At 39.2% G+C, this 26,259-nt stretch overlaps 1 protein-coding gene across 2 annotated transcripts; it reads right to left on the minus strand.

Moving 5' to 3' along the window:
* Positions 1–781: 781 nt before the first annotated feature.
* On the minus strand, positions 782–22,788 carry PTGES3 (prostaglandin E synthase 3). 2 transcript variants are annotated; one of them, XM_047867201.1, is made up of 8 exons: positions 22,456–22,781; positions 6,578–6,691; positions 6,362–6,431; positions 5,763–5,861; positions 5,114–5,203; positions 3,124–3,186; positions 2,241–2,265; positions 782–1,940 (listed from the first exon to the last, which is right to left on the minus strand). In XM_047867201.1, coding segments are annotated over exons 1-8 (483 nt in total). In that variant the 5' UTR covers positions 22,458–22,781; the 3' UTR covers positions 782–1,920. The 2 variants fall into 2 exon arrangements, with proteins under 2 accessions (XP_047723157.1, XP_047723159.1); XM_047867203.1 differs by lacking the exon at positions 3,124–3,186 and having other exon boundaries at positions 22,456–22,788.
* Positions 22,789–26,259: the final 3,471 nt, after the last annotated feature.

Consider the following 26,259-nt stretch of genomic DNA (forward strand, 5'->3'; position numbering starts at 1 on the left):
ACCAGAACCCTTAATGAATCTTTAACTTCTAGAACTGATACACAAAATGTTTTGCAAGAGAACTACACTAAAAATAGAAAGGTTTAACTTCAAAAAAATTTCCCCCTGAAGCTAAAAACTACACTCTACTTATCAATCACACTAATACCTTTGGCATACTCCAGACAAATGCGACCAAGTTTAAAACAATAATTTAAAAGGACTAGAGGTACCTACCTGGCTTAGTCCATTAAGCATCTGACTCAACTTCAGGGTTGCAAGTTCAAGCCCCATGTTGGGCTCCACACTGGGCATAGAGCCTACTTAAAGATAATAAAAACTGCATTCCCTTAACAGGACCAGAACCCATGTTATACTTCTATAATATAATAAAATAGAGTTGAATTTCAAGTGTTATGCCCAGACCTCCTGGAAAGCAGATGATTTTTCTAGCTGTACCATTTCAAGAAAATGGTTGTGAATATCACTCTGAAGTCATATACTCAACAGGGGAAGGAAAAAATGTTTTCCCTTCTAAATCACCATAATGTCCCATGCAAACCTATTATGGCACACTTCCCATTTATCAAGATTTTGTTGTTTGTGCTCTTGTCTAGCCTGTGACTCCCTGAGCACAGCAAGTACCTGAAGGATTGTCTTTGTATTCCCAGCACTTAAAACTCTCTGTAACACAGGTCCTTAATGTAAGACAAAAAGTACTGATACAGGAAGCATTTCTATGCTATGACAAATACACAGAAGTTAGAGGGAATAAAAACTGCCAAATGCAGAAGCTCAAAGATTTACAGGAGGACAACACATTTAGTTTTATTTCAATCAAATCACAACACTTTCTTTTCCAATTGCTGCAAAGTGCATCTACAATTTGCTATTACAGATCCACTTTTAAAAGGTTTCCTGCGACATTACAGCAAGCCTCTTTTTTTCCAAACAGAGGAATATTCCCAATTCTTCCTCAAATAAAAATAAAAACTCCATTCCAGTAAATGGTAATACATGAAATTACAGTAAACCAGACACTTAAAAGGACAGCCAAAAAGTCTTCCAACAGTTTATTAGAAAGAATGTAGGTAGACATTAAAAAAAAAAATCCCCACTGTCATGAACATAAATTGAGGTTTTCAGCCTGGGACAAGCTGAATCAAAAAAAGAAATAAAAAATCCAATAGTGTATTAACATTTTTTTCACTCATTTGCCATACTGACAGTGCAAATACAATTTGGTCTAAATGTACAGACTCTCAAGCAACAATGTACAGCCTTTCTTCGTCCTCCATGCTAAGAGATGTAAAAGTTTAAGGGTCAAACAATACCAAATGTACAGGCTTCAAAACCATCTAAGTTAGGGCATTCACTAGTTTTAGCTAAGATACATCTGGAACACTGACAAGTGATCACTTACAATAATGTGAAGTAAATTTTTTGAAAAATAAAACTTTAGTGGAATAATCCTGGAGGATATACCAGAAGAACAACAAGTTACCAGTTTAAGGTATCAACCAATTTGTTTCATCAGCCACTTTTGAGTCCATGTTCTAAAATCTAAAATTTAGTTCTTTCTTCTAAGCCAAGAGTTTCCTATCATGTCAGTATCTATGTTATGAAGTAAAGGAGACTGAGGTGAAATGTTTTTATTTATCACAACTGCTGTATCAATTGTCTAGGACCTCAACAGCATCATGGAAGTCTGGGAAAAGTTCATGCATAAGGTTATTGCCTTAGCTGACTTAAAACTGCCCCATACAATGGTACATATCAACCCTTAGTGAAGCCTTAAAAAAACAAACAGGTTGAAAAATGGGTTAAAGGAGGCAAATACAGCATCTGCCTTTAGAGCTATCAACTCAGGAATTCTCTCAATTATGAAATCTTGCAGAGAAGTTATTTTTCTTTCTCAAAATCCGGTGATGACAACATTCCTTACTCCAGATCTGGCATTTCTGAAAGATTTTAAAAAGATTAGTATGAAGTACAAGGGAACAATCAACTTCAAAGTCTTATTAAAAAAAAAAAAAGCAGTCAACAGAGTTAATACTTTCCTAGGGAATTGTCTTTTTATTATTTTTTGCCTTTTCTAAATGTAAATCTCAAAGCATTCAAATTTCTGCTTTGGCTATTATAGGCCATGAAAAAATAATTTTTCTCTCAAGAATTATAAAGAAGTTAATGTCTCTATTTTCAGAGTTTTGTCTTTGATGTGAAATATCACTGTAAAACATACTTTTTACAAAGATACTTACTTTCATCATCACTGTCTTGTGAATCCTGCAGAAGAAGAATTTTGAAAGTTACCAAGTTGATCAAACATTCCTCTGCTAACTGAACAGTTTGCCTTAAAAAGCTGAAGCACTGTACTTTTACTAAAGTAGCAAAGATATGTGGTTATATCAAGCTTATGAATTTAATCACTGGACTTAAGAATAGGTTCACTGAAGATGAACAGATGTACAGCTGAGGATCTATCTTCCTGTAAGATGTGTGCCTTTTGGTGGGAATTGGTGCTCATCCTTTAAATCCCTTCCTGTCGGGTAGACTGAATTTTAGTATAAAATGAATTTCACTTCTCTCTTGGCATTCAGTGTAACAGGGAAATAGCTCACTGCGAAGACCACTGGACTGATAGAAGACAAAGAACTCCAAACCTAGCTGCTGAATTGTCTAAACATTTTTCAAACTATACTCAACAACTTTCTTGAAGATGTTAGCAGGATGCCAGAGCGGAATGTTGAGAAGAGTGATCCAGTTTATCCTTCTTATAGATTCACAATGTCCATCTATTTACTCTAGTTTCTGACCAATTCTGCTGCAAAACCTGTTTAACTCTGTCAAAATAATCCCTAAATTAATTCTTAATTGAATAAGGTATATGATGCAATGATTCTCTTGAAATCTGGTCCCTTAAGAATGGCCCATGGGACACCAGTTTCCTGGTAGGTACCTATCCTTCAAAAACTAGCACATTTTAAAATCTGCTTTTCCCTGTATTTCTGAGAGAGGGGGGGAAAAAAAAAACCAACCCAACAAGAAGTGGCAAAAAAGCAATCCTAAATCTATATAAAACAACCTATAAATACATTGTTTCTTACTATTTAAGTAAACAGAGAAAAGAATTTATAGACTTACATCATCTGCTCCATCTACTTCTGGTAAATCTACATCCTCATCACCACCCATGTTGTTCATCATCTATTTGAAGTGTAAAAATTAGTTTTAAAAATGATGTTAAATTAAGCCCTAATTATTAGGTTGCAAGCTCCAGAATAAACCTTAAGTCTGTCATAGATTTCCACCAATAAAAAAAGCAAAACAAATGTTAAGTACCTTCCTTTCCGGAAAAAGTAAATTATAAAATCCTGACAACTTGTAGGGAAGTTAAGACTAAGTTCTCACTGAAGAAAAGTGAAATTATTAAAACTTATCCAGCAAGTTATTTATGTATGATATAGAAATTAAACACCGAAATCCTAAATAGTGCTTACCTCTGGTGCCTAAGGAAAAGAATGGGATTCATTTGTAGTTCTAAAGCTTTGTATCTTAAGCTAAGTGGCATGTGTATTATGGTATTCTCACTACAGTTTTAAATATTGTGAAGAACCAATAAATGATTTAAAATAAAGTCCTTCAGGATGATTAGGTTGTATAAAAGACCTGAACACTGAACCAAAGACTAAACAGCAATAAAAGTTAAAAACAGAAAAGAAACATGATTCTTGAAATAAAAGATACATACTATGGAGAAAATACACTTGCATATGTAAGTACTCTTGTAGACATACAAAACATTGGGACTAATAACAACATACTTACATGAAGTACTAATTTCCTATTTAGTTGTTTCTGATCATAAAGTAAGCAGTGTATTATTTAAAAAAGTACATATAACCCAAAACTAAACTATTAACAGATGGGGAGGGACTTATCTTCCCAAGCTACAACTTTTCTATAAATCTCCTAAAATTAAAAAATTCAATAACCATATACAACTTTATACACAAAATTTACAACTTTATACACAAAATTTAAAACTTCTAAAATCTACGCTTACCTGCACTTTACAGTTAAAAGGTGCCTTTAAAAGATCCCTAATCACCAAATTGCTCAGTGTAAAAGTTCTGGGCAATCTAGTCTTAAATAATATGAGTAACTATTAAAGAGTCTCCCTACGTCTGATAGCACTGTTGAACACTTTGGTTAAGTTTCTTTGAGCAAGAAAAATGCTCAAAATGTGCCAAATACAATATTAGGTGTTGAAGATACAATGGCAATAGAAATAGGATGAACTAATAAATACATTCAAGAGCTATTCAAGAGGTTTAAAAAAAAAAAAAAAAAAAAAGATGGCCGCTAATGTTATACTGGAAACAGGCAGTAAAAGAATAGTGTTAAGCTGTGACATGCACAGCTGGGCGAAATGGCGGCACCAATTACTACAGGTAAGAAATGGGAATAGCACAGCTGAAAAGAATTGCCCCATCTTCTTTTTCCTCTTTAATTTGAAATCAAGGTGCCAGAACTATGTAAGATGTTAAGTAGTTGCAAACATGACACTAGATATTTACTCCTATTTTAGCTCTTAGTTTTCAAAGAAACATAACAAAATCTAGTCAATTAAAACCTGATTTCACAAGGTTTATTCTATCCAAAGGGAAATCAATGATTTTGCCCCTTTAGCCTTTGGCAATATGTATTTAAATTCTTTCCTTGATTGTGCTAACTAAAACATCTTTACACACCACTTATCATGCACATCTCACTACCATTTTTGTGTTTAAAGGTTTATATTCATATTACATGGCTCCAAAATGTAAACCAATCCACGCTCCTAAAAAAATCAGTTTAGAATAGAAACTAGCTATATTGCATGGATTGTAGTTTATTTTTTGTCTTTATACATCAACTTTAGAACTTACCACTAATTTTTAAAAAAATTATACGATGTTAAACTTCAGGATTAAATGACCATTTTTAAGATCTTACTTGGTTTTGCTGCAGAATGACCTTGAAAGTAAAATAATGCAGGTCTTAAAATACCACTAGGGGCTTTAAAACCAAATTAAATTCACACAGAAATGTACAGAGAGGGAGGTGGAAAATGCCATTTACAAGAACTTACCTCAGAGAAACGATCAAAATTAGACATGTCTTCATCTGAATCATCCTCCCAGTCTTTCCAATTATTGAAGTCCACACTAAGCCAGTTAAGCTACAGATCAATACAAACATCACCCTATGATTAGCTTAACTTACACTTATTGGTATGTACCTTAAGACTTCATTGCTTGAACTGTGGGTTCGTATTAGTGAGGCATGGAACTAACACACACACACACAAAAGAACAGACTAGCAAAATCAAAAGTCAAATGCAGTACTAGCAAAAATAGTTTCACGAAGCTTCTTTCACAATTGTTAAACAATCCTAACCGTTAGAAACAAAAACAAAACTCATTGGTAGGAACTATTCTCAGGCACAATGGACTTTTTTTTGTAGCACCAAGTATGCTCCTCTGTGATATGTAACTTTTAGATTCTAGGCAAAATCTGCCTCTTGAATTCAGCAAAAGTTCTGCATCTAGGGACTGACCTTCTTCTGACCATACTTGGTTTTAAGTTAAAACTAAAAAACACCAAGGAAAAAAACCTGTAAGAATACAAGACTTTAATAACACTTAACTATGAAATAAAAACATAATATTCCTCATGGAAAACAAATGTGTCTTTTATTACTTAAAAATGTTAAACTCCCCCAAGAAAAGAAACATACCTTTGCCCTTTCTTTTGTTAACCTTGGCCATGACTGGCCAGATTCGCCTTTTCGTAAACAACATAAAATTGATCTGTCCGTTCTTTTATGCTTGGAATCCTAAAAACAAAAACAAAAGCACTATCACACCACTTATCTCTCCAGTATCACTACAGAATAGAAAAGTAGCTTGTCATTCCTCAACTCTAATTTTTTTCTCTACATTTTCTCTAAAGGCAAAGAAACATCCCCTAGCTTACTAAACATTTCATTAGCTATCCAAATTGCAAAAAAATTTTCCCTCCCTGCACACGGTGAATAAAATAAAGCCTTAAAAAAAATCAAGTAAAAAAATTTTTTTGACTAAATATGGTACATTCACAGAATAGTTTAAAAATTCTAAAAGACTAGACTAAGACAAGCCTAAAGAACAGTGACAGCAAGAACAAAAGGGGGCTGCAGAATAGTAGTTCAAAGGGGAAATATTGCGAAAATATAAATCTCTAGATAGCCTCTGAACTGTTAAGAAAAACAATTACTGGTTACTGCTAAAAAGAGTACTTGATGTATGTCCATTTCTTCATGATTTAAACTGGAATTAAAGCCTTAAGACTACTTACATTTGGATCAATACAGTGAAAAAGATCAATTTCATTTAAATGTTTAAAATTATCGCTTCCTCCAAGACAACTGTGTAAAAAAAAAAAAAAAAAAAATGAACCTCTTCAAAGAGATAAAGATTAGTAATAACTTCAGTGAAAACAAAACAAGCAAGCCAAAGTTACTTGGTTGTCTGAAATAAGCTTCTTACCCAATGATGTAAAATGGTAATTTACCTGAATGTAAGTTTGGATTTTTCAAAATTTACATTAACATCTTTACTGTCTTCAACACAAAATTCAATGAAGACGTAGTCCCTTCGATCGTACCATTTTGCAGAAGCAGGCTGCCTACAAAGAGATAAAATTAGACAAAGTTAAGCTGGAATTCATTAACTATTTACATAACCTCCAAAATTTTGGTATATAAGTAACATTTCTCTTTCCCATTAGAAGACGGATTATTTGGAAACAGCTTATTATAATTTCAAACAGAAACTACATCCTTAGGGGCAAGTGAGTGGCTCAGTAGGTTAAACATCTGACTTCAGTTCAGGTCATGATCTCACGGTACCTAAGTCGGAGTCCCACATCAGGCTCTGCACTGACAGTGTGGAGCTGCCTGGGGATTCTTTCTCCCTCTCTGCCCCTCTCCCACTTTCACAGGGGATCATGCTCTTTCTCAAAATAAATAAATAAACTTAAAAAACACCTACATCTTTACTCTTAACAACTGCATTCCAAGTTAAAACACAACTATAACTGATTTCACAATATGAAGGAATTAAAAAATGAATCAATGCTCAACAGGGCTAACCATTAGGTAGCCCTGTCAAAATTTATGTGCTACTCCTTTAGAGCCTGGCTACTAAATGTCAATGTCACAGAATTAAAAAATCAGACAGAACTGATCCACCGTCAATTGAAATATTGAAATACATATTCAACATTTTTACTTACAATGTTACAATGCCAGCAACTTGCATGGCAGTGGCTGGGTGGGTAAAACTGATAGTGTTTGTCTCCAGAAAGTTCTCATCTGTAGCTTATTTCTGACTATACCAAACAACCATTTTTTTGAGGAACAAATTTTCTTAACCAACTTTTATGATTCTAAATAATGATACTTAAGAATCAAGCTTCTTTACAGCCTCATCTTCTAATCTACAAATGTATTGGATATATACTAGAAGAAGCCTGGAGTATTTGCTTCCTCATTATTCTTCTGCTGTCTCCTGCAATGTACCTGTCCTTTTCATGGTGTCAGCTGCTTAGAACTCTATCCATCCATTAAAATTATGTTTTAGAATAGGCTTAAAAAACTGCTAGAAGCAAATGCAGTCAAATATAGTTGATTAATAGGAGATAAAGACTGTATGTGGTAAATACTTTTCTTTCAAATTGTTCTTTGTATGGGGCACTTGGGTGGCTCAGTCGGTTAGGCGTCCCAACTCTTAGTTTTGGTTCAGGTCATGATCTCACAGTTCATGAATTTCAGCCCCATGTCAGCGTACTGCGCTGACAGTATGGAGCCCACTTGGAATTCTCTCTCTCTCTCCCCCGCCCCCCCTTCCCCACTCGTATTCGCTGTCTCAAAATAAATAAAACTTAAAAAAAAATAAAGTTGTTCTTTGTAATCTTTAGACAAATATCTTTATATGTGTAAAAATTCCTAGAATTCACACACAGACCCCAACTACATTTGCCTCTACAGAATGAACCAGAAAGACAATGAGGGCAAGGAAGCAGAACCACATAATTCTCCATGGTTTCACTTATTTTCTTAAAGCAAGCATGTTCTGCTTTGATAATCTAAAAACTGAAGTATTTGGCTATACCAGAATTCTTTGTATTTTTTTGAACTGTTCTATAAACCTAAGATACAAGTTAAAAACTATTAATCATGAAAAAAAAAAAACTATTAATCATGGTTATGTTCAGACACTACTCATAATCAACTCAAATGAAAGGAACTGTTTTGTTTCCAAATGCTGAAATTCCCAACCCTAAGGAGTAGCAGTTTAAAGTCCCTCCAATAAATAAAAAGTTGCAACCAACTGCTCATCAACATTTTTACACAACTGTTAAATCTGACTAGTCACATTCCACTTTGGGATATTGGTATCAGATCTGAAGTAGGTTATAGTCATTACGGATGGAAGTTTTCAAAGTCCAAAAATACCAGCAAATCAGCAAGAGTAAAGCTATTTCTTTAGGCATCTATCAACAGATTAAAAACAAAAACCAGATTTTTACATGCCTTAGAAGAAAAGTCTAACCAAACTTCTGTTGGACTAAGGAATCACAACTTCTAGTATTATGTTAATATGGCTAACAAATTGAGAGTTTTATGAATAGGTGACAATACACCCCACACATTATTATTAGCTCATTTTCTTTCCAAAACAGTGTTCTGTGATTAACATTTAAAAAAAATATGTATTTGAGTGTGAGCAGGAAAGGGGCAGAGAGAGAGAGGAACAGAGTTCTGAAACAGGCTCTGCAAGGACAGCAGAGAGCCCGATGTGGGGCTCGAACTCATGAACCATGAGATCATGACATGAGCTGAAGTCAGACACTCAACCAACTGAGCCACCCAGGCACCCCAACATGCTGTCTTTAACTGAAAATATTTACTAACTTAATAGATAAATTTTTAAATGACTAGGTTCACAGATTTTATTAAATAATCTCTACATCCAACATGGGACTCAAACTTACAACCCAAGATCAAGAGTTGCACGCACACTCTACCAACTGAGCCAGCCAAGCATCCCTAAGTTCAGATTTTCAAACTGAAGTGACCATACAGTATGTTTAAAAAGCGCTAATGAAAATCATCCAGAGCAATGAACACCACAGTGCCAAAATACTATTTCCAACTAAAGGAAACAGATTTCCTATACAGAAATGACTGACCTCAGGCGTAAGATGGGATGAGGTTGGGACATCTTGGGCAAACGAAGCTATTAAAAACTATGAGGTCAGTTATGGGGCACCTGGGTGGTTCAGTTAGCGGAGCATCCAACTCTTGATTTTGGCTCAGGTCATGACCTCATAGTTCATGGGATTGAGCCCTGAATTGGGCTCCACGCTGACAGCACGGAGCGTGTTTAGGTTTCTCTCTCTGCCCCTCCCCAACTCGCTTGCGGGCTCTTGGAGGGTGGGGGAGAGCAAAACAAAACTATGAGGTCAGAACCAGAGGCAATAATAAGGGTCTCCCTGCATTGGCCAATGAGAATTCTAGGTTACCAGAAGATGCTACAGATCCAACTCTCTACAAATTGGCTGTTAACAGAAAAAGAATTAGGCATTTTTCCTTCTTTCTCTTTATGAAACTTTATTCATGGTAACTGGATAGATATATCTGTTCAGAGAAGTAAACTTCTTTATAAAATTTCAGCTTTGGAATGGAATACAGTTGTGGGGGGGGCATGTGTCACCATTTTGCAACCTTTAAACTGATTTGGCAATGATCAATGGATGAAACCATTAAAATGATTAGATTAGGGGCACTTGGGTGGCTCAGATGGTTGAGCGTCTGACTTCAGTTCATGATCTCACGTTGAGTTCAAGCCCCACGTCAGGCTCTGTCCTGACAGCTCAGAGCCTGGAGCCTGCTTTAGATTCTGTGTCTCCCTCTCTCTGCCCCTCCCCCCCACATGCTCTGTCTCAAAAAGTAAAAACATTAAAAAATTTTTTTAAAGATTAGATTAATAGTTAATAAAGAATTTACAATTAATAGTTAATAAAGAATTCAGCATCACTAAAAGTGGGACAACCAGACCTACAACCTCCTAATCTGATGCAACATGATATACTCCATAGAAAACTTAATTCCAGTCTATAAGAAGAGAAAAAAAAAATTTTTTTTAATGATACAATGAGGAAGGGAGAAATCCAGAATACTGTTAAATCAATGCTATAAAGAAGAGAAGGGACTGCTCTAGATTAAAAGAAACCGAAGAGTTATCAAACACGTAGAGGGACACCTGAGTAGTTGTTCAGTCAGTTAAGCATGACTCTTGATTTCAGCTCAGGTCATGGAGCCCCAAATCGGGCTCTGCACGGACAGCGAGGGGCTTACTTGGGATTCTCTCTCTGCCCCTCCCCAAGTTGCACTCACTCTCTCAAAAATAAACAAACATTAAACAAAACATATCCAATTTATGCACCTGGTCTCCAACCCCCCCACCCCCAGCCCAACCTAAACATAAAAAGAGATTACTGAAACTGTGACCACCTAAATACAGACAGGGTATTAGATAGTAGAGAATATGAAAATCATTGTTAGTTTTTTTAGGCATGAAAGGCATTGTTTTTACGGGGGGGTGGGGGGGAGAGTCCATTCAAGATGAAAACTTAAGTATATGGGGTTTGCTTTAAAAGACTTCAGGAGGGGGGCGCCTGGGTGGCGCAGTCGGTTAAGCGTCCGACTTCAGCCAGGTCACGATCTCGCGATCCCTGAGTTCGAGCCCCGCGTCAGGCTCTGGGCGGATGGCTCGGAGCCTGGAGCCTGTTTCCGATTCTGTGTCTCCCTCTCTCTCTGCCCCTCCCCCGTTCATTCTCTGTCTCTCTCTGTCCCAAAAATAAATAAAAAACATTGAAAAAAAATTAAAAAAAAAAAATTTAAAAGACTTCAGGAGGGACGCCTGCATGGCTCAGTTGATTAAGTATCGTGATCTCAGGTAATGATCTCACGCTGTCATGGGATCTGTGTCTGGCTCCATACTGGCAGTGTGGAGGCTGCCTGGGATTCTCAGTCTCCTCCTCTTTTTGCCCCTCCCCTGCTCACACTGTCTCTCGTGCTGTCTCAAAAATAAATTTGAAAAGAAGAAAAAAAAAAAAAAAAAAAAAGACTCCAGGAAAAGGAAAAGAGGATAAATAAAGCAATGTGGCAAAGGCCTACTAAGCACTTAATGGATGACAGGTAGATGGGGATTATATTCATTATGCCTTTTTTTTTTAAAGGTTTATTCATTTTTTGAGACAGAGAGACAAAACATGATTGGGGGAGAGGCAGACAGAAGGACCCACAGAATCTGAAGCAGGTTCCAGGCTCTGAGCTGCCAGCAGAGAGTCCAATGTGGGGCTCGAACTCACGAAACATGAGATCATGACCTGAGCCAAAGTCAGACACTTAACCAACTGAGCCACCCAGGCACCCCTCTTCATTATACTTAAAAAAAAAAAAAAAAAAAAGTTAGACCTTCCCTATGACCCAGCAGTAGCACTGCTAGGAATTTACCCAAGGGATGCAGGAGTACTGATGCATAGGGGCACTTGTACCCCAATGTTTATAGCAGCACTCTCAACAATAGCCAAATTATGGAAAGAGCCTAAATGTCCATCAACTGATGAATGGATAAAGAAATTGTGGTTTACATACACAATGGAATACTATGTGGCAATGAGAAAGAATGAAATATGGCCTTTTGTAGCAACATGGATGGAACTGGAAGTGAAATAAGTCATACAGAGAAAGACAGATACCATATGTTTTCACTCATATGTGGATCCTGAGAAACTTAACAGAAGTCCATGGGGGAGTGGAAGAAAAAAAAAAAAGGTTAGAGAGGGAGAGAGCCAAAGCCCAAGAGACTCTTAAAAAACTGAGAACTGAGAGCTGATGGAGGGTGGGAGGGAGGGGAGGGTGGATGATGGGTATTGAGGAGGGCACCTTTTGGGATGAGCACTGGGTGTTGTATGGAAACCAATGACAATACATTTCATAGGAAAAAAAGTTATTAAATGATTCTAGCAGGGACTAGTTTCTTTTTTTTTTTTTGTAATTTTTTTTTCAACGTTTATTTATTTTTGGGACAGAGAGAGACAGAGCATGAATGGGGGAGGGGCAGAGAGAGAGGGAGACACAGAATCAGAAACAGGCTCCAGGCTCTGAGCCATCAGCCCAGAGCCTGACGCGGGGCTCGAACTCACGGACCGCGAGATCATGACCTGGCTGAAGTCAGACGCTCAACCGACTGCGCCACCCAGGCGCCCCAAGGGACTAGTTTCTTTTTAAGTGTAACCCAGTCTAACTTTGAAATTGTGTTATACTTAGTTAATGGGAGGATTCTTTTCCCAAAACATTTTACAAATAGTATTTCAATAAACTCTAGACAAGCACACTAATGGTGACATGGTTATTACAATGGCTGTATAAAAAACCAAGTAGTACACTACTCTTTAATTTGTTCATACTGAAGACACTGGAACCAGAGATCTTTTTCTTTTCCTCAAATTCACATTAAGAATTCAGAATGTGAGTAATATGTTTGGAAAGATAATCTTTAAAATGAAATCTTAAGGTGGGCCATAAATTTAACATGACTGGTGTCCTTACAAAAGATTAGGACACAGAAGAAAGAGCTTGTGAAGACGCAGGAGAAGAGGCCCAGTCATCCCATTTCTGGTACTTTGTTATGGCAGCTCTAGCAAGCTAATACAATCGTTTTCCAAATAACAAAATTAAATGATCATTTAAACCAGGGGTTGGCACAGAAGCCAAAAATGGTTTTTATATTTTTAAAGAGTTATAAAAACAAGCATGTAGGACAGAGATATTTGTGGTCTGCAAAGCTTAGCATTTACTAGGTAATCCTGATTTCAACTATCAAAAATACAAGAGGGGACCCTACACGTAACCTAAAACCAGTAAAAAAACACATATATTCACTCAACTGGAAGAGAGCTTGATTTTGAAATCCTGCTCGTCTTCTGTGAAACTCACATCCCTTTTTTTCTAGTAACCAAAAGAGGAGCAGGTTTAGCTTGAACACTAGCTCATAAACTAATTATATTGGATTTATCTCTAGCCTTATACTAACATTGACAAAACTTGTAACCACTGTCCAAGTCTGTCAGTTCACCTTAATAGTAAATACCTATAGGGGCGCCTGGGTGGCGCAGTCGGTTAAGCGTCCGACTTCAGCCAGGTCACGATCACGCGGCCCGTGAGTTCGAGCCCCGCGTCAGGCTCTGGGCTGATGGCTCAGAGCCTGGAGCCTGTTTCTGATTCTGTGTCTCCCTCTCTCTCTGCCCCTCCCCCGTTCATGCTCTGTCTCTCTCTGTCCCAAAAATAAATAAATGTTGAAAAAAAAAATTAAAAAAAAAAAATAGTAAATACCTATGGATGTAAAAACTTTTTTCACTTCTGCATATGCTATGTAAATAATCCCCTACTTAAAACAAAACAAAACCAACCCCCTCCCCAACATATGGGACATTCCTCAAGGTTCCAGTTTCAGCCCCACATCTGGCTCTCTGCTGTCAGTGCGGAACCCACTTGGAATCCTCTTCCTCTCTCTGCCCCTACCCCACTTGCACTCTCTCAAAAATAAACATTAAAAAAAAAATTGGTTAAAACATATAGACAAATGTACTGAAGAAAATAGCAATAACGACAATTTTTTTTTAAAAAAGTTCTACTTCTGTAAAAGTATTTAAGGAACTGAAAAATGTGATACAAAGATGCTAATTAACAATAACCTTTATGATAAAATAGGCAAATATATATTATTTTTTGGGAGAAAACGCGCACGGGCGTGTGCACAGGGGAGAGACACAAAGAGAAGGGGACAGAGAATCTGAAGTTGCCTCTGTGCTAAAAGCAGAGAGTCCAATGTGGGGCTCAAACTTACGAACTATGAGATCATGACTGGAGCCAAAGTTGTACCCTTTAACCAACTGAGCCACCCAGGAGCCCCAATAGGCAAAAATATTTTTAATCTGTTTTATCTTTAATTAATGGTCTCATTAAGAAATCAATCAAACAGTGGGTGCCTGTCAGCCCAGAGCCTGCTTCGGATTCTCTCCCTGCCCCTCAAAATAAATAAACTTATTTTAAAAAACTGTTGGAGAGGAGGTAGGACAGAATCAGTTAAAGGGGAACCTAATGGCAATTACCTACAATTAAGAAAGATAGTGTATCCAAAACATAACCAATAAACGATTCCCAAAATAAATATTCCCAAAATAAAGGACTCACAAGTCAAATGTACTTGGAGAATATATACTGATTTAGTAGTACTTCTTTTCCAGGTTTCCCAAAATACAGCAAAGCCTCAATTAACAGAATATAAAATCAGATAGTTGATTTATAAGTAGCTCTCATCAGCTTTATCTTTCAACTACTGATCACTGATCTACTTTCTAATCTATAGCAGATACAGTTGAATTTGGTTCAAATGTGACAGAGCAGAACACAGGACTACTAGTAAAAGACTCCTTTTATGCTCAACTCTCACCATCAAGCACCTCATGTAGGGGGGCTACATGAAGAGTTTGATGGTGAAGGCTGGGTCTGAGAGAAAGAGGCTGCCTGGGATTCTCTCTCCTCTGCCCCTCCTCCACTTGTGCAGGAGATGAGCTGCTTCCTTGAAACTTAAAAAAATGGCCTCATGTAGACAAGTCTAACAGCTAAAATACATTTAGAGTTTGAATGTTATTCAATAAATAAATATGTATTAAGCATGGGGCTAGGAATTGTTCTGGAGACAGAGCAATGAGCAAAATAGACAAAGCTTACATTCGAGTTAGATGAAATTTAGTCCAAAAATCTCCTAAGAAATATGGGGGTAAAGGGATCGGATCCGTTACTAGTGGCCTTTATTAATGTGTAAACAGGCAATATATCATAAGACAAGGTTCTCAAAAACCAAGCAAACAAACAAAAAAAGATAACATTTTCTGGTTATCAGCACAGCTGAGCTTTAAAAAACAACACAGGAGTAGGGACCCTCTACACAGTTGAAAATCCAAGAACTTATGACCCCTAAAACTTAGCTACTGTTGATCAGACCCTCACAAGTAACATACTTTGCATGTTATATATATTATACACTGTATTCTTACAAAGAAGCTAGAGAAAAAACAATGTTAAGAAAAATCACAAGATCTCTATCTGCTCCTCCCCTGCTTGCTCTGTCTCTCAAAAATAATAAACATTAGGGGCACCTGGGTGGCTCAGTTAAGTGTCCAACTTCGACTCAGGTCATGATCTCACAGTCGTGGGTTTGAGCCCTGTCAGGCTCTGTGCTGACAGCTCAGAGCCTGAAGCTTGCTTCAGATTCTCTGTCTCCCTCTCTTTCTGCCCCTCCCCCACTCATGCTCTTGTCTCTCTCTCTCTCTCTCAAAATAAACATTAAAAAAAATAATAAACATTAAAAAAACTTTAAAAAAACGGGGCGCCTGGGTGGCTCAGTTGGTTAAGTGGCCAACTTCAGCTCAGTTCATGATCTCATGGACTGTGAGTTCGAGCCCCACACCGGGCTCTGTGCTGACAGCTCAGAGCCTGGAGCCTGCTTCAGATTCTGTCTCCCTTTCTCTCTCTGCCCCTGCCCTGCTCACACTCTCTCTCAAAAATAAACATTAATATATATGTGTGTGTCTGTGTATATGTGTGTGTGTGTGTGTGTGTGTGTGTGTGTGTGTGTATAATCTATATTTATGGGGTATCTGGGTGGCTCAATGGGTTAAGTGTCTGACTCTTGATTTCAGCTCAGGTCATGATCTCACAGTTCATGGGATCGAGCCCTGCACTGTCAGCATAGAGCCTGCTTAGGATTCTCTCTCTGCCCCTCCCTTGCATGTGTTCTCTCAAACTAAATAAACTAAAAAAAAAAAAAATACATTTACAGTACTGTACTTATTGTAAAAAAAAAAAAATCTACCTAAGTGGACCCACAGAGTTCAAACCAGTGTTATTCAAGGATCAACTGTACTTAACTAATTAATGAGTTTCCTTACAAGTTTATTCTTTTTTTCCCCTTATAAATTTGTTAATGGAGCATGATTATTTGTCTGAATTAAAAGATCACTTTGAATTCTAAGATAAAACAACAGAAATCAAATAACTAGCTTTTTACTAGAGCTTAATAATCAAGTAAGTATCTTCTAGGTTTAGGAGTAAACATATTTCTATTAAATAGGAAGTTTCTTAAAGACTAGATTCACTCATTTTTTTAATACATCTCTAAGTATCTTTAAATATCAAGAAAGATTACAGATGAAAACATTAAAATCAAGAAAAAAGTCAGCAATAAAAAGACGTTATAAAATTCAGAATTACTGATTTTCTAAAACTAAGTTTTAAACTTAGCTTAAACTAGTCTATCATTTGCAAAAGGGAATCAAGACAGTGGTAAATCTTTTTCACTTTGTAGTAAGTGAGGAATGATATGGAAACATGAAATTCTGTTATACAAAGGGAAAAAAGTAGTTCCAGGTTCATAGACGGAGCAGTTTTTCCTCCCTCAAAAGCCCTGTCTACAAATGTCTAAAACCAGTCTCTTACACACATATTCTTTCCTCAAAGAAACCCCAAGATCTGCTTCTCATACTTTCAGATCATCTGTACATCAGTTGTACCACCACGTAAAACTTTCTGGAAAGGTGATCTGAATACACATGCTACTCCTGTGGCTTCCAAATTATGTGCCAAGGTGCATCAGGGCACCATGAGAAACTTAAGAGGGCTGCTGAAAGATCTTTTAAGTTTGAGAAAAATTTAGTGATACTCAATCTCATTCAAGACACCAAGTGGTTCAGTTTCAAGGTAGACTGCACTACATCCCTCTCCATTAACCTTCATCTTTGCACAGTTGTATTTCTGGTGGTTGCTATAATTTAATAAAGGGGGGGGGGCTACAAAAAAAAAAAGCAGTGGGAAACAGAAATTGAAATTGAAATGGAAGTATCCAATCTGACTTCAAGGTATAAGTTATGCAGTGCCGGGGCACATTGAGTGGCTCAATCAGTTGAGCATCTGACATCAGCTCAAGGCATAATCTCAAGGTCTGGAAGTTTGAGCCCCACATCAGGCTCGCTGCTGTCAATGCATGAAGCCTGCTTTGAATCCTCTGTCCCTCTCTCCTTCTGCCCCTGCCCCGCTCGCTCATGCTCTGTCTCAAAAATAGACATTGGGGGGGAAAAAAGGTACACATGCCCAAAACACATAGATATTCCATTACTAAATGGTGATTATAAAAGAAGCTACTTATTTCAACTTTCCTGGATTAGTTTTTGAAAGACTACTAACTAGGTTGTTAGGCAAATTACTTAAGTTGTTTGGACCTAGCTACCTAATAAACAGAACTGTTATTCCTTTTGGCCAGCAACACCATAAACACACACACACACCCTACTAAGACAAAAAAGGGGCAAACCAAGAACACTTGTGAAACCTCTATACTAGTTCCTTTATTTGGTAATTCCTACTCTAAAACAAAAAAGTGAGGGGTGGCTCAGTGGGTTCAGTCCAACTATTGACATTGGCTCAGGTCATGATGTCACAGTTCTGGAGTTTGAACCCCATGTTGTGCTCTGTGCTAACAGTGTGGAGCCCGCTGGGCATTCTCTCTCTCAAAATAAAAAATAAACTTGGGGTACCTGGGTGGCTCAGTCAGTTAAGTGACTTCGGCTCAGATCATGATCTCATGGTTGAGTTCGAGCCCCACGTGGGCTCTGTGCTGACAGCTCAGAGCCTGGAGCCTGCTTCAGATTCATATTCTCTCTTTCTCTTTCTCTCTCTCTCTCTGGAGCCTGTTTCAGATTCTGTGTCTCCCTCCCTCCCTCTCTCTCTCTCTCTGCCCCTCCCAGGCTCATGCTCCGTCTCCCTCTCTCAAAAAATGAACATTAAAAAAAATTTTTTTAAGAAAAATAAATATATAACTTAAAAAATTAAAACAAAAAAATGAAAGAAAGCTGTTCTTAAAGACAGGATTTCCCCTGATAAACTTAGTGCCTTTCTTCCATCCAACTCCAACCTTCGTACATCCCTACTTCTGTGCACACATCACTTTAAACATCCTCAAAGCAAACACAACAATTTTTCTTCATACAAATAAAATTGAAACAAGGTCAATGTCTCACTGCCTCCGTCACAAATTTCAGAGCCTTGGGGCTCCACAACCATATGTCAAGAAGTGACACAGGTTTAACAAACAATTTAGACGATATTAACAAAACTACAGAGATATAGTTATTTCTTTGGAAATTAAAAGTTTCACCTGGAAAATTATTCTCCCTTTTTGTAAAGTGGAAAAAATAAGGCTTCTGTCAGAAATCCTGAGTTCCAATCCTATTTGGGACAGTTCTCATACTAATTAGCACTGTGTGAATTAGTATTTGAAAAACTAGATCCTGGAACTTAATACATATTAAAAATTTTAAGAACACCTGTCTGTGACTTAGATCCTTTCAATACACAAAGATAATTAAAATGCTGAGTTAGAAAGGGCCCAAAGAAAACACTTTATAGCAATAAAGTATGACAACATGTGAAGATTAACTACTGCACAGAAAATCCCTAATAGCACATTTGACTTTGGACTACAATATGAAGGAGTTCATACTACTGCTCAAGGTAATATTTAAAGTAATTGGTGGGGGGGGCGCCTGGGTGGCGCAGTCGGTTAAGCGTCCGACTTCAGCCAGGTCACGATCTCGCGGTCCGTGAGTTCGAGCCCCGCGTCAGGCTCTGGGCTGATGGCTCAGAGCCTGGAGCCTGTTTCCGATTCTGTGTCTCCCTCTCTCTCTGCCCCTCCCCCGTTCATGCTCTGTCTCTCTCTGTCCCAAAAATAAATAAACGTTGAAAAAAATAAATAAATAAATAAATAAATAAATAAATAAATAAATAAATAAAGTAATTGGTGGGGCGCCTGGGTGGCTCAGTCGGTTAAGCGTCGGACTTGGGCTCAGGTCATGATCTTGCGGTCCCTGAGTTCGATCCCCGCGTTGGGCGTTGGGCTCTGTGCTGACCGCTGAGAGCCTGGAGCCTGTTTCAGATTCTGTGTCTCCCTCTCTCTCTGACCCTACCCCGTTCATGCTCTGCCTCTCTGTCTCAAAAATAAACGTTAAAAAAAAAAAATTAAAGTAACTGGCATTTTCCTGAAAAACCAGAAGTTCAAAGGTGTCTTGGTGAAGCAGAGAAGTCACCTCAATTTAAAATCTATCAGTGCCAATCTACAGAGTAAATAATACAAAGTTTACCACAACACACATTGCATTTCCGTAATAAAATACACTAGGTGCAACAATCTTCAATTTAAGAACTCTGATAAAGTATTGTAAAAATTTAAGGGCTAGAGACTAATTCTGAATAGTTCATATCACAAAAGTATTTTTTCCTGAAAAGTGACAATCACTACCACCTAAGACCTCAAAATGATAATAGCTTCAAGATTTTAAAACAGAAAATACAATTAAACATGGGAATCTTAATTAACAGTACATACTGGTCTGCACTGATTTATCCCTTCCAGTTTCTACTGCTTTCTAGTTAAAGTCTAACTAAGCACAGAAAAAAAAAAAAAAGAAAAAAGAAAAAGAAAATCCAGTTGCTAGGTTACAGTGGTTAAGAAATCAACACTGAACAAAAACCATCATCAGTTACTCTTCCTTAACTACAGAAATTAACCATACAGCATATGCTCACTATTACCATTTATGTTGGAAGCTAAAGAAAGACTAATGATTTTGTTTTTAGGACTCAATTCTATAAAGTTGAATGATGGCAAAGTAGTCAAGATTTCAACCAATGTTAGAGACAGTCACAATGTTTCTGGACAATTTATTAATTTAAGTATAAGACCACTGAAAGAACGACTTCAAATAGCTCAAAACTGAATAAAACAGGGACTCCTGGCTGGCTCTGTTGGAGGAGCATGGGACTCTTTGATATCCGAGTCCTGAGTTCGAGCCCCACGTTGGGTGTTAGAGATTACTAAAAAAGAAGAACAAAAAACTTAAATAAAAACAAAAACCTTTCCTTTAAAAAGCATTTTACTTTCTATCTATGGTTACTGAGTTCAAATTAGAATTAGAACTACAATAGCTTAAAAAAAAAAAAAAAAAGGCAGTAACAATTAACTAGCACACCTCCCTTCTCCCCCACCCTAGTTTGAAGGAGAGAGGTCTTAAAATCTCAGCCTTCTCGAAAATCAGGTTGAGTTTTTATGTAAACTATTAGACTAAACCTTAAAAACCTGATCGAAAAAAATGTACCTAGACAAACACTACTAAAGAGTATTCAAATGAGAAAAAAAACAAAAACAAAAACAGACCTTAAAACTCTTAAAATATCCAGACGTAAAAGTCTCTCTCCACATCTAAAATAATGTTTATATCATGTTCAGAACATGCGAATGAATGACTCTTGATCTCGGGGTGTTGAGTTCAGGCCCCAAGCTGGGGGGTAGAAATTACTTCAACAAATATATAAACTTAAAAAAAATTTTTTTAAATGTTTATATCAAACATCAACAAATGGATCCTTATCAATAAGCCAGGTTCTTCCCAGGACTGGAAGACCCATTGAAGGGTTTTTCTAACTCAAATAACAGATTCATAATACTCCTATTGAAAACAGTAAGTTTGTTGAATACAATTAGTTCAACAAGATCTCCTAAATTTGCAAGATGGCATTTATTTTAAAAAGGAGATTTATGTGGTCTCTTCAAAACACTCAGGTTGAAAGCATTCTTGTAACTTAGACTGCTTTTTGGAATACTAACTGTTACACTTTCCATCTGAGGTTTCAATTTATTTACTTAACGTCTCTATTTAACTATTTCATGTGACCTCCCAAAAGTATATTTCAAATTATTTTAAACATATTTCTTAGTGAAAAGGTATTTTGTTTGGCTACATTAGTCTATTAACAGTTGGCAGCTTACCTAAGCATTTATTTCCTCAGTGAGTTTCAAAATATAAAAGGCACCTTAAGACTAACAATCCTGCTACATTTTTTGGAATAAAGCCTTTCCAGAGAAAAGTGAAAGCTATTTTACATAGATTAAGATATTATATTGAATACCAATGGGGAGGGGCAACCCTTCCAAAATTCTACATGTCCCCTTTACACAGTAATACTGTGTTCCAGAGGCTTGCTCTCCATCATTAACCAACAGCAGTGTATCCTTTAACCCAATAGAATCATCATCAGTATCATTAAGTAACCCTTTGAAAGTGCGTTACTTTTCACAGGAATTAAACTTGTTACCTTTCAATCACTCTCTGTACGTATCTTTCAAGGAGCAGTTAGTACCAAAAATAAAATAAAATAAAATAAAATCCTATAAAACCGATAGTTCTCACATCTGGAGAGACAGAGTTTTTCCTGAAAAGAATGTAAGCCCTGAAAATGGGAGTGCCAAAAATTTTATTAGGTTTAAAAAAAAAATCACTAAGGTTTTTCTTTACCATCATCAAACTAAAATTCTTAAAAAAAAAAAAAAATCCTTGTCACCTCAACGTAAATAAATGTAAGCTCTTAAAGGCAACAAAAAGGCAACTACATGCCTATTTCAATCTTAATTAAAATAGGATAATGCAACCTTGCCTCAAGTTTAATGTAGAACACTGAAAACGTCCACAAGTATCTTTGCACTCGACACGTGTGGAACGACCTGCTCAATGCTAACTCCTCGCGCCATGGACAAGGGTGAGTTTTGGCAAGCTTCCCCCCTTTCAAGAGATTGGGAGTTAGGAGGCCTGGAAACGTCCATACCCAAGAAATCACGACCCCGGAAAGGAAAATAAGTTGTGGGGACGGTGTGACCTCCCCGCAGTTGCCTAGCAGTACTGTCGCTCACGGCGGAAGGCCGCGTGGTGCTCTGCGGGGAGCACCGCCAGCCTTCTGGTAGCACCCACCACAGGTGCACTTGGCCCAGGGCCTGGTCCCAACATCACCGAGGGGCAGAACCAGACTGCCCCAAAAGCGAAGTGGCTATCCAAGAGGCCCCGCGCCTTCAGAAAGCCCGCACGGCAGAAAACTCACAGAAGAGTAAGGCCTAAGGCTAAGTTACGGAGTTAGAGTAACCGGGACTGGCAAAGGAGGAAAAGTGGGATTTCCGGCGCGGGGAAGGCGAGGAACCGTTCCGAGGTGGGGAAAGCGGACATCTGGAGGAAAAATGTCCTCCACCCGCCAACGGTAACCGGAACAAGGATACTGGACCTCCCACCACAAGAAAGAACGACTGCCGCCACAGAAGGGAGAAAGCCGAGGGGGTCGAAAGCGGAGGGTTGGGGGGAGGGGGGGCTTCCCGGCAGCCCCCTGCGCGGCCTCGGCCTCCCTCCGGGGCGACCTTCCTTCGGCGGGGTGTCGCACTCACATCGTGAACGGGGCAGGGGGGACGGGCGAACGGGTGGGCGGGCCTCTCCGGCGGCAGCTGCTGGGCAATCGACTCTACTCCGGTGGCGACTCCGGCGTTTTCTTCCCGGTCGCGGCCTCTTCTCGCTTCCCTCAGGCGACGGCGGCGGCGGGCTCGACCTGGGTCCCCAGAATGCACCGCGCCGAGAGAGCGGCTCCTCCGATCGGGGAGAAGAGGAAAGTGTAGGAAAAGGGGCGCGAGGACGGAAAATGAACGTGCGTGCGTGCGAGCGAGGGGTGGTGAGGCCGGGCGGCGGCTGGTGACGCAGCAAAATGCCCGGGCCCTGCCGCCGCGCGTGCGCACTCTTTGTTTTCGGGCTCCTGCGCGGTTTTCTAGAGATATCTACGGAAGGGGCGGGGCCTCCCAGCTCCTTCGCGATCCTTCCTAGCTCTGGCCCCGCCCTGCGTCTGCTCCCTTCGGTCCGGCGGGTTCCCGCCTCTCCTCCCGCGCTCCCCCCTCGCGTTAGAAAACCGTTGGCCGCCCTAACCGCCTGGCCACGCGCGTTGGGCGATCTCCGGGAGAAACGGCTGTGTTGACAGCAGGAGGAAGGCCGAAGCGGAGGGAGGCCAAGTCGGGAGACTTGAAAAGTGAAACAGATTGGTTACTCTTGAGGGAGTAAGCCAGTCCACTGAGGAAACATTCTCTCGCAAAAAAGATATGAAAAGCCTGTGCTCGTGATATTTGCGGGAAAAGGCTAACTTCAGAATCGAGAGCGGGGTGCACCTGGCCATTTTTCTCTGCTTCCCCAGGGGTTGGAGACTCTTATCCAGGGGCAGCGGAAATCTGAGGTCTTGGTTGAGGAGAAACGTTTGTCGTTTGGGGAGGGCATTTGCCCTTGTTTTGAGATAATTAGGCCTATAGGTGAGACAGGGGGGTTTTGTCAGTGGAGAGTCGAAGTTTGTGGAAATGGGGAGATGAGATGAGGACACTCCTTGTCTTCAGGCACATCATTAGGGGGAGAAGGTTACCCATCTGTTTTCAACCATTATCTCTTGAACTGCCGCTTTGTCCCTTGAACGTGGTTGGGCTGTAATGAGGGATAGTAACCAAGAGAATGAAAACAGTACTTACTGCCTATTCTAGAAGGCCACTTAACAGTGGAGTAAGGGACAAATACATCAGTGCACTGCTAGTTGGAATACAAAGGAAGTTTAAGTGTCAAGACATTTTGGAAAATACTGGCCTAGTAGCATTAAGGACTTGGCGGTCTATGCTGTGCATGGCAGGGTTGGGGAACTATAGACATTGGACACTGCTCAAATCTCAAATCTCGTTTAAGAGGGTTGTTAAATCCCAGCTCTCAAGTACTGTGATTTTTAAGAAGTCTACTGCCTGTTGGGAAAGCAAAATACACAAGTCAAGATTATTGAGTGCTATAATGGAAGTACAAAAAGTAATGGGAGCATAGAAGGAGGAGAGGTCGATATTGACTGGAAGTATTAGGACAGGCCTTGTTAAGAAAAATTAATCCCAGGGGCGCCTGGGTGGCTCAGTCGGTTGAGCATCCGACTTCCGCTCAGGTCATGATCTCACAGTCTGTGAGTTCAAGCCGGGCATCAGGCTCTGTGCTGACAGCTCAGAGCCTGGAGCCTGTTTCGGATTCTGTGTCTCCCTCTCTCTCTCTCTCTGCCCCTCCCCCACTCATGCTCTGTCTTTCTCTCTGTCAAAAATAAATAAACATTAAAAAAAAAAATCAGAAGCAGGCTCCAGGCTCTGAGCTGTCAGCACAGAACCCATGGGGGACTTGAACTCATGAACAATGAGATCATAACCTGAGCCAAAGTCGAACACTTAACCAACTGAGCCACCCAGGCACCCCAAAGTTTCCCACTCCTCTATCCCTAGGACCCTTCCTTTTCTTTATGCACTAGGATAGCTGTTGGAGTTCCAGCCATCACATTCCTGTTCCGGTCAGCAGGATGGAGGATTGAAGGAAAAGAGAAAAAAACAAGACATTTTCCTAGCTTTTGCACTCTTAAATCAGTCTGCCAAAAGTGTTACAACATTTCTACTTTCACCTCATTGACAACTCATGTGACCATATCCATCTGCAAAGGAGACTTGGAGAATGGGAGCGTTTAATCCAGGTGATTAGTGCCAGGCTAAAATCAGAGATAGTGTGACTTAGGAAGATGAAGAAATGTTAAGATAGGTGGCTAACAGTCTCTACTTCAGACAGGTTCACATATTATACCATTTTTGAGAAGGTGGGGGAAAAGTGCAATTCTCAGAAACTTACCAAATTGGTTGCAAGGATGGTTGGAAAAGGGGTAAAAAGAGAATGAGAATAGCTGGTGAGGATGACAGTAGGGTTAATACTTCTTCGAGAATAACTTTTTATATGGAACCATAGTAGTGCTCCACATGCTTTACATTCACAAAAGATTCAAACCAATAAGAAAGCGGAGGGAACTCAAAATGGGATGCATACAGTAGCACGTGAACCTAACTATATTAAGCACACTGAAATAGTGAAGATGAAAAGAACTACCCTAAGTAACTTTGGAAAGCAGCATCTTGTCTGGATACTGCAAGGTTAAAGACAAAAATAACTGTACATAAATACTATGATATAGTTAGGAAACATGTTTTTCATGGGACTGTGGGGTAGCAATTCTGATGCTATTTTTATTTTTTATTTTTTGATGTTTATTTTTGAGAGAGACAGAGACCATGAGTAGGGAAGGAGCAGAGAGAGAGGGAGACACAGAATCTGAAGCAGGCTCTAAGCTCTGAGCTGTCAGCACAGAGCCCCACACAGGGCCTGAACTCATGAAGTGTGAGATCATGACCCGAGCTGAAGTCGGACACTGAAAGAACTGAGCCACCTAGGTGCCCCTAGGTCTTTCCATCTTAAAAAACAAGACAACAGGGACGCGTGGGTGACTCAGCTGGTTAAGCGTCAGGTTCGTGAGATTGAGCCCCACCTCGGGCTCTAGGCTGACAGCACGAAGTCTGCTTGGGATTTTCTCTCTCCTCCTCCCTCTCTGCCCCTCCCCTGTTGACTCTTTCTCTCTCTTAATAAATAAACATTTAAAAAATACAGTGATAGGGGCGCCTGGGTGGCACAGTCGGTTAAGCGTCCGACTTCAGCCAGGTCACGATCTCGTGGTCTGTGAGTTCGAGCCCCGCGTCAGGCCCTGGGCTGATGGCTCAGAGCCTGGAGCCTGTTTCCGATTCTGTGTCTCCCTCTCTCTGACCCTCCCCCGTTCATGCTCTGTCTCTCTCTGTCCCAAAAATAAATAAACGTTGAAAAAAAAATTAAAATAAAATAAAAAATACAGTGATATTTTTAAAATGCGAAAAGTGTGTCACTACACCACAAAAACATGTTTATAGCATGAGAGTTGAAACAAGAAGATAAATGTTCAGCAACCGGGATGTGCACATCAGGCAACTCAGGTTTTTTGCTGCTCGCTGCAGGTCTGTGGATGATCACAAATTCACAGATGTGGAATCTATGCATAACAAGGATCAACTATATATGTATATGTATATTTACAAATTAAAAATTTACACTACCAGTTATTGTTATTAATGTACTTGTCTTATGTACCTTTCTCCAACAACAACAACAACAACAACAACAACAACAAACCCTTGAATTCTTTGAGGCAGGGATAAAAACTTGTCTTTATATCTCTATGACAGCAGCACACTATTGAGGTTTTGAGGGTGCTCTCACCCATGCCTGTTGTATATAATCCAAAGGTTCCTGAAAAGATGTAACAGCAGGGACCTACAAGTCAAATAAATGCACAATAT

Source organism: Prionailurus viverrinus, chromosome B4 (genome assembly GCF_022837055.1).
Source record: "Prionailurus viverrinus isolate Anna chromosome B4, UM_Priviv_1.0, whole genome shotgun sequence".
NCBI classification, from domain to species: domain Eukaryota; kingdom Metazoa; phylum Chordata; class Mammalia; order Carnivora; family Felidae; genus Prionailurus; species Prionailurus viverrinus.

Bases quoted from the DNA above. Each gene is read 5' to 3' on its own strand.
- PTGES3 (XM_047867201.1), bottom strand. The intron at 5,862-6,361 runs GTAAGTAGTCTT...TTTTGTTTTTAG, and splicing joins TTCACTGTATTGATCCAAAT to GATTCCAAGCATAAAAGAAC. The intron at 2,266-3,123 runs GTAAGTCTATAA...CTTCTTCTGCAG, and splicing joins AAGTAGATGGAGCAGATGAT to GATTCACAAGACAGTGATGA.